At 39.2% G+C, this 16,459-nt stretch overlaps 1 protein-coding gene across 9 annotated transcripts in view; it reads right to left on the reverse strand.

The window, feature by feature from the left end:
- The window catches only part of ARHGEF6 (Rac/Cdc42 guanine nucleotide exchange factor 6), a 121,206-nt gene that overhangs the window by 33,051 nt on the left and 71,696 nt on the right, over window positions 1–16,459 (reverse strand). For all 9 annotated transcript variants that reach the window (XM_055269136.2, XM_055269139.2, XM_063634912.1 and 6 more), the window contains 2 exons: window positions 12,912–13,007; window positions 11,149–11,271 (listed from right to left, as the gene is read on the reverse strand). In XM_055269136.2, coding sequence (XP_055125111.1) covers window positions 11,149–11,271; window positions 12,912–13,007 — 219 coding nt within the window. The remainder of the gene's footprint in view (window positions 1–11,148; window positions 11,272–12,911; window positions 13,008–16,459) is intronic.

The raw sequence follows: 16,459 nt of genomic DNA on the forward strand, positions 1-16,459 counted from the left end.
AGAATTCTGTATTCATCCAAACTATCTTTCAAAATGGAAGGTGGAATGAAAACATTCCCAGACAAAAACTGAGAGAATCCTTTCTAAAACATCCACCTTAAAATAAGCACTCAGTGAAGACCTTCAGGCTGAAAGCAAGTAAACCCAGACTTAAATTCACATATTAAAACAAAGAGCACCAATAAAGGTAAATATGCAATTATGAAAGACAGTATAAATACATGCTGCTTCTTCTCTTAACTGATATAAAAGCAATTGGACAAAGCAAAATTTTATAATTTCATTGTTGGATCTATACACACATCAATTTAATATATTTGAAAACCACAGCATGAAGGCGATGGGTGGGAGCAAAGGTCTGTTGGAATAAGAATATAATACCAGAGAGTAACACAAATTCACAGGAAAAAATGAAGGGAAATAGAAATGGTAAATAAGAAAGTTAATATAACAAACACTATAAATATATTTTTCCTTTCTTCTCTCGGTTGTATTAATGGACATAAAATTAAATAACAATTATAACGTATTATTGTGTATATGGAGTTCATATTTATAATAATAATAACAAAAAGGGAAGAGGAAAGTTATACAGGAGTCACGTTTTTATATATAACTAGAATTAAGTTAACATAAAAAATGAAGTCCATTCTGCTAAGATATATATGGAAAGTTTTAGAGTAACCACTAAAAGACACCCCAAAATATAGTGAAATATTGTAGAGAAAATTTATAACAAAAACGTTCAAAATAATAAAAAATTAAAATATAGTGAAAAAATCATTAAAGCACTTCTGATTTCAGCTCTGACATCGAAAGAGCTTGGAAGTCATCACACTATAGTCATAATTTAAAAAAATAGTGAACAAACTGAAAATCAATGACTTTTGTTAGATTTACTGAGAATTGAGATCACAGAAAAAATCACCACCTCAAAATCTGGAGAAACAGTGAATACAGAGAATTACAGCTGAGATTAGCTTCCCTAAAGCAGAAGCCACTGGACCCAGTAACTGGCAGGAACACTTGCATAGTGATTTTAATGAATTCCTGGAGTCTGAATGTGGACCCCAACTTGCGATTTAAAAACTCCTGGAGAACCATCTTGAGGAGGCGGGGCAATGCTTTTGTGGGTTTGGGATCCAAAAACCCAAAAATGTTCTCATAGTGAAGATCAGAGAAAAATCCTCTCATGTTTTGGGGTAGGAGTGGGGGCGGGGTGTAGCACCCATTTTGAAATAATCCCAGAACCTTTTCCAAAACAAAGGCCTGTCTTCCAAGGGAAACTATGTTGCCAAGTCTTATCTGACCTGAGGAAGGTACAATAAGCCAGCTTCAGCCCTCTCTCATCTTCCTGCCATATGTGAGAGGACTGAAAAAGGCTAAGCACGGCTTCTGGAGGTCAACTTCCAGGGACTCAGGTCTACTAAAAAATTGAGACTTGTTCATAACATTATAGAATGTATCCCCTTCCCCAACACCTTATCATCACATTGACAGGGCCCCAGTATATAATCACAGTGGATTACAGGGAGGGATCTGCAAGACACAGACTCTATTTAAGAAGCAGCCGGGCGCGGTGGCTCACGCTTGTAATCCCAGCACTTTGGGAGGCCGAGGCGGGCGGATCACGAGGTCAGGAGATCGAGACTACGGTGAAACTCCGTCTCTACTAAAAATACAAAACAATTAGCCGGGCGTGGTGGCGGGCGCCTGTAGTCCCAGCTACTCGGAGAGGCTGAGGCAGGAGAACGGCGTGAACCCGGGAGGCGGAGCTTGCAGTGAGCCGAGATCGCGCCACTGCACTCCAACCTGGGTGACAGAGCGAGACTCCGTCTCAAAAAAAAAAAAAAAAAAAAAAATTAGCCGGGCGCGGTGACGGGCGCCTGTAGTCCCAGCTACTCGGAGAGGCTGAGGCAGGAGAACGGCGTGAACCCGGGAGGCGGAGCTTGCAGTGAGCCGAGATTGCGCCACTGCACTCCAGCCTGGGCGACAGAGCGAGACTCCGTCTCAAAAAAAAAAAAAAAGAAAGAAAAAAAAAGAAGAAGCAGTTCTTAAGAAACCCAAAGATAGGCAGGGCACGGTGGCTCAGGCCTGCAGTCCCAGCAGGACTGGGAGGCTGAGGCAGGTGGATCACTTGAGGTCAGGAGTTTGAGAACAGCCTGGCCAACTTCATGAAACCCTGTCTAAACTAAAAATACAAAAAAATTAGCCAGGCGTGGTGGCACATGCCTGTAATCCCAGCTACTCAGGGGGCTGAGGCATGAACATTGCTTGAACCTGGGAGGCAAAGGTTGCAGTGAGCTGAGATCGTGCCACTGCACTCCAGCCTGGGAGACAGTGAGACAGAAAAAGAGGAAAGAAAGGAAAGAAAGAAAGAAAGAAAGAAAGGAAGAAAGGAAGAGAAAGAAAGGAAAGAAAGCAAGCCAAAGTTAATAAGGGAGAAGAAAAGGAAACGAAAAATCTAAAGCCCCTCATACTTACAGCTACAGCAAACATTAAACACAGGCAAGACCTTAGTCAGATTAACAGAAAACCTCACAGTAAACACCTAGTTACCTCAGTTCCTATTACTTAATTTATCATGTCTGCCTTCCAACAAAAAAGTACAAGGCATGCTGAAAGGCAAGAAAAAAACAGTCTGAGGAGACAAAGCAAGCTTTAGAATCAGACTCAGATATGACACAGATTTTGGAATTATTAGGGAATTCAAAATAACTATGCTTAATATGTTAGAGGTTCTAACGGATAAAGATAGACAACATGTAATAAAAGATGGATAATGTAAGCAGAGTGATAGAAACCCTAAGAAATGATCAAAAGAAAATGCCTGAAATAAAAAACACTGTGACAGAAGTGAAGAATGCCTTTGATAGTCTAACAAATAGGCTAAACATAGCTGAGGAAACAGTGAGCTTCAAGATATGTCAATAGAAATTTCCTAAACTTAAATGTAAAGAAAAACATTTTAAATGGAAGAGAATATACAGAAACTGTGGAACAAGTACAAAAGTTGTAACATTTGCATAATGGGAATATAGACAGAAAAGAAAGAGAAAAGAGAAGAAATATTTTAAATGTTGACCCTATTAGGCCAAGAATTTTGCAAAATTATTGACAGATCCCAAACTGCAGATCCAGATATCTCAGAGAACACCAAGCAGGATATATAGCAAAACATATCTACACCTAGCCATTTCATATTCAAGCTGCAGAAAGGCAAAAGCAACAAGAAAATCTTGAAAGAAGCCAGACAGGGAAAAACACCTTACCTATAGAGGAACAAGGATAAGAATTATATCAGACTTCTCATTATAAACCATGCAAACAACAGAATGCAATGAAATATTTAAAGTGTTGAAGAAAAAAATGACAACCTAGAATTCTGAATACTTTCTCAAACAAACAAAAAATGTGGGAAATTGTGGCCAGACGACTTGCCTTGCAAAAATGTTAAAAGAAGTTCTTCAGAGAGAAGGAAAGTGATATAGATTTAAAAACAACAAACAAAACTTGGATATACATGGAAAAAAGTATTGGAAAAATAATAAATCCAGGTAAAACAAAATATTTCACTTTTCTTATTTTTTTTTTTTTTGAGATGGAGTCTCGCTCTGTTGCCTAGGCTGGAGTGCAGTGGTGCCATCTCGGCTCACTGCAAGCTCTGCCTCCCAGGTTCATTCCATTCTCCTGCCTCAGCCTCCCTAGTAGCTGGGACTACAGGCACCCGCCACCACGCCTGGCTAATTTTTTGTATTTTTAGTAGAGACGGGGTTTCGCCGTGTTAGCCAGGATGGTCTCAATCTCCTGACCTCGTGATCCGCCCACCTCGGCCTCCCAAAGTGCTGGGATTACAGGCGTGAGCCACTGCACCTTGCCTCATTTTTCTTATACTTAATTGATTTAATAGATAACTGTTCAAAGTAATAATAGCAACAGTGTATTGGGTGATTTTACTTTATGGAAAAGTGAAATGAATTACAATAATATTATAAGGGATAAGAGGGAGGAATTGAGAGTATTCCGTTATAAGTTACCTATGAAATGGTGTAGTGTTATGTGAAAGTGTTGTTAGATTTAGCCGTAAATACATAACATAAACTCAAGGGATACTGGTAAAAATTTTTAAAGAGAGTATAATATGCTAAGAGAAAAGTGGAAATAAAATAATATAAAATGTTTACTAAAAACAGAAAAGGCAGAAAAAGAGAGGTAAAAAAGAAACAAAGAACAATTGCAATGAATAGAAAACATGGCAGATACTAATCCAAATATATAAATAATCACTTAACATGTTAATTTTCTAAATACGCCAATTAAAAGAATGAGACTGTCAGAGTGGATTAAGAAACAAGACTCAACTATATTTTGTCTACAACATATATTTTAATCTATGACAATTAAAAGTAAAGAGATGAAGAAGGATATATCCTATTAACAATAATTGAAAGAAAGCTGGACTAGCTGTATTAATTTCAGAGAAAGCAGATTTCAGATCAGGGAAAATTATCAGAGATAAAGAGGGAAAAATATACAATGACAAAAGGGCAAATTCTCCCACAAAACATAATAATCCTTAATGTGAATGCACCTAACAACAGAGTATCAAAATACATGAAACAAAAATTGATAGAACTGAAAAGAGAGATAAATCTACTATTGTGGTTAGACTTTAACATCTCTCTATCAGGAATTGACAGATCCAGCAGCAGAAAATTAGTAAGCAGACAGTTGAACTGAATAGAACCATCAATCCAGTGGTTCTAATTAACATTTGTAGAATATTTCATTCAACAACAGCCACACTTTCTTCTCACACTCACATGGAGCATTCACCAAGACAGACCACGTTATGAGCCATAAAACACAACTTCAATCTGTAAGAATAGAAATCAACAAATGGTGCTGGGACAACTAGATATCCACATGCAAAAGAATAAAATGGAACCATATGCACAAATTAACTCAAAATTAATTAAAGACCTAAACATAAAAGCTAAGATTATAAAACTCTAAGAAAATAAATAGGCATGAATCTACATGACCTGGATTAGGCAATAATTTCTTAGATATAACACCAAAAGTGCAAGCAACAACAACAAAATGACATATTGGACATCATCAAAATTAAAATGTAAAATCAAAATTTTTGTGCTTCAGAGGACACCATCAAGAAACTGAAAAGACAACCCAAAAAATGAAAGCACATTTTTTCAAATCATATATAGGCACACCTCATTTTATTGCACTGTACTTTATTGAACTTCACAGATAACTGCATTTTTTACAAACTGAAGTTTTGTGGCAACCGTGTGTCGAGCAAGTCTATCGGTGCCATTTTTCCAAAAGTCTGTACTCACTTTGTGTCTATGTGTCATATTTTGGTAATTCTTACAATACTCCAAACTTTTTTTATTTTTTTTATTTTTTTTTCCGAGACGGAGTTTCACTCTTGTTGCCCAGGCTGGAGTGCAATGGCGCAATCTCGGCTCACGGCAACCTCCACCTCCCAGGTTCAAGTGATTCTCCTACCTCAGCCTCCCAAGTAGCTGGAATTACAGCCATGTGCCAGCATGCCCGGCTAATTTTGTATTTTTAGTACAGACAGGGTTTCTCCATGTTGGTCAGGCTGGTCTCAAACTCCCGACCTCAGGTGATCCACCTGCCTTGGCCTCCCAAAGTCTGGGATTACAGGCATGAGCCACCATGCCTGACCACAATACTCCAAACTTTTTCATTATTATTATATCTGTTATGGAGATCTGTGATCAGTGATCTTTGAAGTCACTATTGTAACTGTTTGGGGGCACTATGAACCATGCACATATAAGAGTGAATTTAATCAATAAATGTTGTGTGTGTTCTGACTGCTCCACCCACCAGCCATTCCCTCTTCCCCCTCTCTCTTCTAGGGCCTCCTTATTCCCTGAGACACAACAAAATTGAAATTAGGCCAATAAATAATCCTACAGTGGCCTCTAAGTCTTCAAGTGAAAGGAAGAGTCACACGTCTCTCACTTGAAATCAAAAGCTAGAAATGATTCAGCTTAGTGAGGCAGGCATGTCAAAAGCCGAGATATGCTGAAATCTGGGCCTCTTGCACCAGTCAGCCAACTTATGAATGCAAAGGAAAAGTTATTGAAGGAAATTAAAGTGATACTCCTGTGAACACACAAATGATAAGACAGCGAAGCAGCCATATTATTGTATGGAGAAAGTTTGTGTGGTCTGGATAGAAGATCAAATCAGCCACAACATTCCCTTAAGCCAAGGCCTAATACAGAGCAAGACCTGAACTCTCATCAATTCTATGAAGGCTGGGAGAGGTGAGAAAGGTGCAGAAGAAAAGTTTGAAGCTAGCAGAAGTTGGTTCATGAAGTTTAAAGAAAGAAGCCATCTCCTTAGCAAAAAAAAAGTGCAAGGTGAAGCAGCAGGTGCTGATGGAGAAGCTGCAGCAAGTTATCCAGGAGATCTAAGATCATTGATGAATGTGCCTACACTAAACAATAGGTTTTCAATGTAGAGGAAACAGCCTTCTATTAAAAGAAGATGCCATCTAGGACTTTCATAGCTAGAGAGGAGAAATCAATGCCTGGCTTCAAAGCTTCAAAAAACAGGCTGACTCTCTTGTTAGGAGCTAAAGCAGCTGGTGACATTAAGTTGAAGCCAGTGCTCATTTACAATTCTGAAAATCCTAGGGCCCTTAAAAATGAATCATGCTAAATCTATTCTGCCTGTGTTCTATAAATGAAACAACAAAACCTACATAACAGCATATCTGTTTACAGCATGGTTTACTATTTTAAGCCCACTCTTGAGATCTGCTGCTCAGAAAAAAAAAAATTCCTTTCAAAATATTACTGCTCATTGACAATGCACATGGTCAACCTAGAGCTCTGATGGAGATATACAAGGAGATTAATGTTGTTTTCATGCCTGCTAACACATTCATTCTGCAGTGCCTGATCAAGGAGTAATTCTGACTTTCAAGTCTTGTTATTTAAGAAGTACATTTCAGAAGGCTATGTATAACTGCCATAGTGATTCCTCTGATGGATCTGGGAAAAGTAAATTGAAAACCTTCTGGAAAAGAATCACCATTCTAGATGCCATTAAGAATATTTGTGGAGGAGGTCGAAATTTCAACATTAACAGGAGTTTGGAAGAAGTTGATTCCAACCCTCATGGACAACTTTGAGGGGTTCAAGACTTCAGTGGAGGAAGTAACTGAAGATGTGGTAGAAACAGCAAGAGAACTAGGATTAGAAGTGGAGCCTAAAGACGTGACTAAGTTGCTGCAATCTCATGATCAAACTTGAATAGATGAGGTGGTGCTTCTTATGGATGAGCAAAGAAAGTGGTCTCTTAAGATGGAATCTATTTGTTATGAAGATGCTGTGAACACTATTGAAATGACAACTAAGAATTTAGTATTCCATAAACTTAGTTGATAAAGCAGTGACTGGGTTTGAAAAGACTGCAATTTTGAAAGAAGTTCTACCATGGGTAAAATGCTGTCAAACAGAATCACGTGCTACAGAGAAATCTTTCATGAAAGGAAGAATCCATCGATGTGGCAAACTTCATTGGTGTATTATTTTAAGAATTTTCCCCAACCACCCCAACCTTTAGCAACCACCACTCTGATAATTTAGCAAGCATCAACGTTGAGAGAAAACTGTCCACTAACAAAAAGATTATAACTTCTGAAGGCTCAGATGACCATTAGCATTTTTTATCAATAAAGTATTTTTTTTTGAGACGGAGTCTTGCTCTGTCACCCAGTCTGGAGTGAAGTGGCACGATCTCAGCTCACTGCAACCTCCGCCTCCCGGGTTCAAGCAATTCTCCTGTCTCAGCCTCCTGAGTAGCTGGGGTTACAGGCATGTACCACCATGCCTGGCTAATTTTTGTATTTTTAGTAGAGACGGGGTTTCACCATGTTGGCCAGTCTGGTCTCAAACTCCTGACCTCAAGTGATCTGCCCACCTCAGCCTCCCAAAGTGCTGGGATTACAGGCATGAGCCACCACGCCCAGCCAATAAGGTATTCTTAATTAAGGAATGTACTTTGCTTTTTTAGACACAATGCTATTGCACACTTAATAGACTACAGTAGAGTGTAAATATAACTTTTATATTTATTTGGAAACCAAAAAGTTCATGTGACTCACTTCATTGCAATATTCACTTCACTGTCGTGGTTTGGATCCAAATGCACAGTATCTCCAAGGTAGACATGTATCTGGTTAGAATCTATTACCCAGAATATATAAAGAACTGTTGCAACTCAACAATGAAAAGACAGCTAACTGAATTTTTTAAATGAGCAAAAGATTTAAATAGACATATTCCCAAAGAAGACATTAAAATAGCCAATAAGCAAGATGAAAAGATGCGCAACATCATTAGCCATTAATAATGAGTGACTGTTACTGGGGACGGGTTTTTAGAGGGGAGTAATAAAAATGTTCTGGAGCTAGACAGTGGTGATGGCCACACACTTGTGAATATATTAAAAACCACTGAATTGCATAGTTTAACATCGTGAATTTTATGTTATATAAATTATATCTCAATAAAAGTACACATAACCCAATTTAAAAACAGGCTAAGGATCTGAATAGACACTTCTTTGAATGAAGGCATACGAACTTCCAGTAGGTACATGAAAGATGCTGTATTAGTCCGTTTTCACACTGCTATAAAGATACTATCTGAGACTGGGTAATTTATAAACAAAGGAGGTTTAATTGACTCACCGTTCCACATGGCTGGGGAGGCCTCAGGAAACTTACAATCATGGTGGAATGCAAAGGAAAGGCAAGTACTTCCTTCACAAGGTGGCAGGAAAGACAGCAAGAGCGACGGGGGAAGAGCCCCTTATAAAACCTTCAGATCTCATGAGAACTCACTCACTATCATAAGAACAGCATGGGGGAAACCACCCCCATGATCCAGTCACCTCCCACCTGGTCCCTCCCTCGACATGTAGGGTTGACAATTCAAGATGAGATTTGGGTGGGGACATAGAACCAAACCATATCAGATGCTCAATATCGTTATTCCTGAGGAAAATGCATATCAATCTCACCATGAGAAACCACTTCATATCCACTAATATGTCTATAATCAAAAAGACTGACAATAACAAATGTTTGGTGAGGGTGTGGAGAAAATGAAACCCTCATACACAGATAGTGAGAAAATAAATTGATGCAGTGACTTTGTTTTGTTGTTGTTGCTGTTGTTTTGTTTTTGTTTTGTTTTTTGTCTGAGGCAGAGTCTTGCTCCGTCAAGTGAAGCCAAGGTGGGCGGATCATTTGAGGTCAGGAGTTCGAGATCAGCCTGGCCAACATGGTGAAACCCCAACTCTACAAAAATTAGCTGGTCATGGTTGTGCATGCCTGTAATCCCAGGTACTCTGGAGGCTGAGGCAGGAGAATTGCTTGAACCTGGGAGATGGAGGTTGCAGTTGCGCTCCAGCCTCGGTGACAGAGCAAGACTCTGTCAAAAAAAAAAAAAGGAAGGGAAGGGAAGGGAAGGGGAGGGGAGGGGAGGGAGAAAAGAAAAGGGTAACTTTCTATTGCTTAAGCCGGGTGGTAGATACACAGGTGCTCATTTTATCGTGATCCTTTAAATTTGCATTTACATTATTCTTTCTGTGGATAAAATATATGTCTCAATAAAAACATTTTTTAGAAGTCTGACAGACCTGGATTCTGGCTCAACCACTTAAGATCTATGAGTTCTTGGGCACATTACTTAACCTAAGCCTTCCAACGTCTTATCTGTAAAGCAGAGATGGTAATAATAATAACTCCCTCATAGGCTTTTACATCATGTGCCTGGCACATTGTCAGTGCTATTACTAGCTAATGTTAGCTATAAGCAGTTGAGCCACTTGCCTAACAATTCCAGGTTCATGATCTCTCTTTCTTTAAACTCCAATTTCCATATTTGCTATTCCATAAGAGTTCAAAATTTATCAGAGGAATAAAATTGACCTTCAAGCAGGACTTACTGCGTTCAACCTTTAAAATGTCCTTACATAACATCTTTGTAAAGTCAATAAATATTGCACCTTAATAGGCCAGGACAAGAACCAAAATTTCTGTCATTTCTGGAGGCTCATGTCAACTAATGTTCTAGCCTAGCTCTGGGAGCTCAATCTAGGTCAGATTAAGAGGAATATTCTTTTCAGTCTTGAGCAGCTTCCAGAATCCATGTCCATTCTGCATCTTAGTCTCCAAGTTAAGTCAAGAGTCTCTATATGTTGGACTTGCTTTTGTCCCACCTGGATTTCCAGCATATGACTTCGAAGGTAAAATTCTGTCATCAAGCCTATCCTACAGTTTTCTGGCCCAGATGAATGTGTCAGTGAATGTGTCAGGGGTGGGTAGTCAGAAGCTAAGGATGGCAGGAGAGGTGTGACACTTATCTAGGTCCCTTGCAAGGACTCGTATTCTTAAAGGAGACACTATTCTATTGTTCATCATGAATCGGAAGCAACTTATACTCATGTATAATTATTATCAGAGCCCTTTGCTTAAAGTATCTGTCACACAGCTCACACCTGCTTTGTAGCTACATCATTGCCTAAAACTTTCTCTAAGCAGACAAGGGAAGGCAAAAAGAGATGAACCTACGCAGTTTAGCTATGTGTCAGCAACTCAGATAAAACATTCATTGGGGCAGAGGAAAGCTAAATGATAGGCTCCAAATAGAATTTTGCTTCAGGAAAGCTCTCTCTGACCCTTTCTTCACATCCCACTAAGTTGATATCATGTTAATGTTATCTCACAGAACCCTTTTAATTTACTGTTTCATAATATGACATGTTTACAACGTTTAATTTAATATCTGCATTTCCCTCAAGATTCTGTGCTCAATGAGGGGAGGGACCTCCTCCTCCTTGTTCATTCCTGTATCCCCATCAGCTGGTACAGGGCCTTGCACATAGTAGGTGCTCAAGAATTTATTCTTTGGATTAATGGGCAATCAATCCATGTAACAATGAATCAATTCCTGGCATCATGAACAGGGATAATTAAGAGTCCAACTGAAGACCTTGGATTTCCAAATGATGTGGTCCTAAGAAAGGATCTCATTGCAAAACCACCTAGTTGGGGAAATGTTAACTATTTACCTGTGCTGAGTGAGCACATTTACAGCTGAAGGATGGTTTGCACAGTAAGCCAGATACATAGATTTAAAATGAGGCATGAGACTCAGTAGACAACCTCCTACTTTGTGCTGGTTTTCTGGAAACCTGTAAACAAAATGGACAAAACACAGAATGTAAAATAGGAAACAGGAGGCAAAGGAAGATTATTCCAATTAAATCTGGCAGCATGAAAGCCTTCTGAATATTTTGCCAAGGTTAAAAGAGAAACTATATTATAACCATTTTACCTATGAAACTCAAATTCTTGCCCACTGCTTTAAACTCTAGCCACCAAACATAGTTCTAATACATAGGGTCAGATACTTACTTGGAATTAGTAGGTACGGTTGCTTGTTTGTTTTTAAGATGATTATTTTCAAATTTAGCTGGGTACACTAAAAGTATTCTTGGTTAATTTATCTAAAGTTTGAATACAGACAAAACTAATCAAATCCAAAAATGACATACCACAAAAGAATATTATGTAATCTTGGAGGTCTGGTGTTTGCTAGGCAGGGTGGCCTCAAAAGTTTTTAAATTAATGTTTTAAATTATAAGCCACCTGTCTTCATTTGTAGAAAAATCAGAAAAGCATAATAAGAAAAATGAATTTCTCAGACTCCCACCATTTGGAGATACTGACTCTAAAAATGTTGACATGCTTCTTGGGCTTTTTTCTACATGTTTCTCTATAAAATGGAAAACATAAGGATTATGAATCTAGTTTGTAATCTGCCCTTCTCACTTAGTGAACATCTTTGCATATCAATAATCTAGACCCCTCTTGGCCCCTCAAGTCCCTTTAGTGTGCGTCCTCTCCATCTTTCTCCCTGGACAACCACCTGTGTCCCATTAAGCTTAAATAACAGGTAATCACCTCAGTTTCCCTAGAGAGATGAAAGCTGCCAACTTCTTCAAGATATGCTGCTTGAAAAATTAGTCTTTCTATAGAAACATATTGACTGATGATCATTATAGTTCACTGTAGTATGAGATTAAACATCTGGACAATCTAGCTAGCCATCAAAAATGTGTTGGTTCACATAAAGATATACTTTTCCTTCCCCCACTTTCTGTGTGTTTCAACTCTTAATATAATAGACATAGTATCAGGAGCAATTCAAAGACACCAAATCTGTGAAACTGAATGAATCATTTGAATGACTTTTCCAAGTAATTTGCAATGTACAAAAGAAAATATGTAATCAGTGCCAGAGGTGTCATTCATGGTCAATTAAGACCTTATGTGTCTCCAGGGAGGAGACCATCACACACTGGGGCCTGTCAGGGAGTGGAGGGAAAGGGGAGGGAGAGCATTAGGACAAATACCTAATGCATTCGGGGCTTAATCCTGGATGACGGGTTGATGGGTGCAGCAAACCACCATGGCGCATGTATACCTATGTGACAAACCTGCACGTTCAGCACATGTATCCCAGAACTTTAAGGAACATTAAAAAAAAAAAGACCTTATTTGTCTCTAATACTGACCAGAAACAGCAAACTGATGTATTTTTTAAATAAAGTCAAAAGTAATTTACGAGACACAGAATTCTAATATACAACTGGTGGTTTGACACTGTGAACACTGCCACCTAGTACACTGTCTATGTATTGCTACTTTGTTCAAAGCTGTAACAAATACCTAACTATGAAGTGTCCTTATCAAAGGCAACAGGTAAAAGGAAAACAAAACACAAACAGCAATGTTGCTGGCTATCCTATCAGAAATATGCTGCACTTACTTTGAACATTCTTCCAAGGCTTGGCAGAGTGTCTGTTGAAATGTGCATACTTCCTCGAAGTTTCCCAGTAAAGATGTAACCTCCACAGTACTCAGACTGAAAAACAAATACAGTACATGTAGTTATCTATTCTAGTTTAGTTGGCTAATAGTTTGCTAATATATGGTAAATACAAGGGAAGTAATCCTTATATTTTAACTTTTGCTTTTTAATTTATAACAACTCTATTGTCTTAGGCAACTTCTTAAGCTTCTCCCCTTGATTTTCTTTTATATAATAAGAATAATGATCCTAAAGAAATGGAGTGGTCGTAAGGGACATTTAGGTATTTTATAAAGCAACGGGTAAATTAAAACAAGTGCTTAATACTGAAGTATATAAATAGATAAAAATACATCATAGCTGTGAATAAGTGTAAAAAACTCTGAGTACCTTCCTCTGGATGAACTGGAAAAGTAATTGAAAGATATTATATATGCTCATATAATACACAAGAAAAAATAGCAAAATCAACTTTCTCCTAAACTAAAATGCTCATACATCAATTAAAGGAAATCTTTATGAGATGAAGTAGGAGGAAAAAAATAGTACTGATTTGTTTGTTTGGTTTTGGAGTGGAGTGAAGTCAAATAAAAGCAAACTGAACCACTTTATCCAGGGCCTCTGTATGAAGAATGTTCTTATCCATTCCTCCCCTACCAAACAGTAAGTGATAATAATAACAAGAGCCAACACACATAGAGCACTGAACACTTACACGAGCATTTTACAATTAAAACCTCATTTTAACCTTATAATAACTCTATAAGGTAGGTATTATGCCAGTGCTGTTTCCATTTTACAGGTGGGGAAACCCAGGCATAGAGAGGTTAAGCAAATCATCCAAAGCTACAAAGCCAGGAAATGCCAAAGACAGAAATTGAACCAAAACATTCTAGCTGCAGAGTCCATGCTCTTAACCACTTTTTGGGAGAAAATGTTTCTAAAGATTTGTTTAAAAAGCCAAGGTTGGGCTGGGCGTGGTGGCTCACCCCTGTAATCCCAGCACTTTGGGAGGCCAAGGCGGGTGGATCACTTTAACCCAGGAGTTTGAAACCAGCCTGGCCGACATGGTGAAACCCCGTCTATACTAAAAATACAAAGAATTAGCCGAGTGTGGTGGCAGTCGCCTGTAATTCCAGCTACTCGGGAGGCTGAGGCAGAAGAATTGCTTGAACCCGGGAGGCGGAGGTTGCAGTGAGCTGAGATCGTGCCACTGCACTCCAGGCTGGGTGATGGAGTAAGACTCTGTCCAAAAAAAAAAAAAAAAAAAAAGCCCATGTCTGCCACATGTTCTTCTCCTTCTCCTTAAGTGTATAGTAACACTAGGCTGGGTGTGGTGGCTCACGCCTGAAATCCCAGCACTTTGGGAGGTGAAGGCAGGCAGATCACTTGAGGTCAGGAGTTCAAGACCAGCCTGGCCAACATGGCAAAATCCCATCTCTACTAAAAATACAAAATTGCCATGCATGATGGCACATGCCTGTAGTCCCAGCTACTCAGGAGGCTGAGGCAGGAGAATCGCTTGAACCTGGGAAGCAGAGGTTGCAGTGAGCCGAGATCTTACCACTGCACTCCAGCCTGGGGGTGGAGTATATTGTATATGCTATATAATATATATATATATTATATATTATACATATATATATATAAAATACCAGGGGAGTATTCCCAAGAGAATTTTTTTTGCTGACTAAGAAAGAAAGGGAAGAAGACCAAAACAAACATTACCAGTAACTCCGAGAGAATAAAAAACTGCCAGTTCCTCTGCTGTAATGCCATCCTGAATCACAAGCTGGAAAACCCCTATTCTAAAGTGGAACCTTTAGCCAACCAACTTCCCTGGTTGTTGCTCTCTCAGAGCAGTGAGAACTTAAGTTGGGGCCTTACCTGAACTTGACTGGGGGTTTATCTGGCCCCTTCACGATCAGATAACAGTCAGTCTGGTTTGCTCAAATCACTTTGGGGCCAACAAGACAGTCAGAAGTAATGGAAACTTACTATCACTGCATTCTGAATTCATTTAGGAACAGTACAGGTCTGACTCAGGTCTCTCACCTCCTCGGCCCTGACTCTTTTCCAAGGAACTCAAACAAACCAGTAAGAAAAAGAACAAATAATCCCATCAAAAAGTAGGCAAATGACATGAACACACACTTCTCAAAAGACTTACAAATGGCCAACCAACACATGAAGAAATGCTCAGTATCACTAATCATCAGAGAAATGCAAATTAAAACCATGAGATACCACCTCCGCCCATCCAGAATGGCCATTATCAAAAAGTCAAAAATAATAGATGTTGGCGTGGATGTGGTGAAAAGGGAACACTTACACACTGCTGGTGGGAATGTTAGTATATTAGTACCAATATTAGTACAGCCTCTTTGGAAAGCACTACAGAGTTTTCTCAAAGCTAAAAGTAGATCTACCATTCCATCCAGCAATCTCACTACTGAGTATTTAGCCAAAGGAAATGAACTCATTAAATCCTCTTATTTTTTCTTGATCGCTAATCAGTCCCTCCTTCATTTAAAATCTTACCATCTCCCCTCCCAGAGTTACCACTTCAGTTTCCATCTCCTCTGCCTGTCACTTCCAGAAAACAGAAAGCATGTTTCACTTGGAAGCGGGGGGGCACAGTGGCTCCAGGCTGGCCATGTACTGGCTGTGTGATGCGCAAGGCAGTAAACCTGTCTGGACTTCAGCTTCTTCTCTATTTAATAGAGATAGTCATTTCTCCCAGGATACTAGACCCAATGATTTACTGATTTACTTCAGCTCTAAGAACTATGATTCACAGAACACTTCATATTTCACATGATAATAACAAAAAATACTTTTTGTTTTGTTTTGTTTTGTTTTGTTTGAGATGGAGTCTCACTCTGTCCCCCAGGCTGGAGTACAGTGGCATGAACTTGGCGCACTGCAACCTCCGCCTACCGAGTTCAAGCGATTCTCCTGCCTCAGCCTCCTGAGTAGCTGGGACTACAGGTGCGCACCACCAAGCCGAGCTAATTTGTATTTTTAGTAGAGATGGGGTTTCGCCATGTTGCCCAGGTTGGTCTTGAACTCCTGGCCTCAAGTGATCCACCCGCCTCGGCCTTCCAAAGTGCTGGGATTACAGGTGTCAGCCAACGTGCCCAGCCAGCCACCGCACCTGGCCCAAAAAACACTTTATTGTTGATCATGTTTAAACTCTTACAATACAGGAATAGAAAATTTGTTCATACTGAAGTAGATTTCCATAGTGCCAGGAGAATAAACAAGTGGGAAATTTAGCAAGAAAAAAGGCATTATAACTAAACAAGCATAATTTGGAAAAGCGGAGAATTTTTCTCACAATATTTTTTCTTTTCTTTTTCTTTTGTTTGCTTGGTTTTGTTGTTGTTGTTGTTTGTTTGTTTGTTTGTTTTCACATGGAGTCTTGCTCTGTCTCCCAAGCTGGAATGCAGTGATGTGATTTTGGCTCACTGCAGCCTCCGCCTCCCAGGCTCAAGCGATTCTCC

The sequence above is a fragment of the Symphalangus syndactylus genome, chromosome X (genome assembly GCF_028878055.3).
Source record: "Symphalangus syndactylus isolate Jambi chromosome X, NHGRI_mSymSyn1-v2.1_pri, whole genome shotgun sequence".
Classification (NCBI taxonomy): Eukaryota; Metazoa; Chordata; class Mammalia; order Primates; family Hylobatidae; genus Symphalangus; species Symphalangus syndactylus.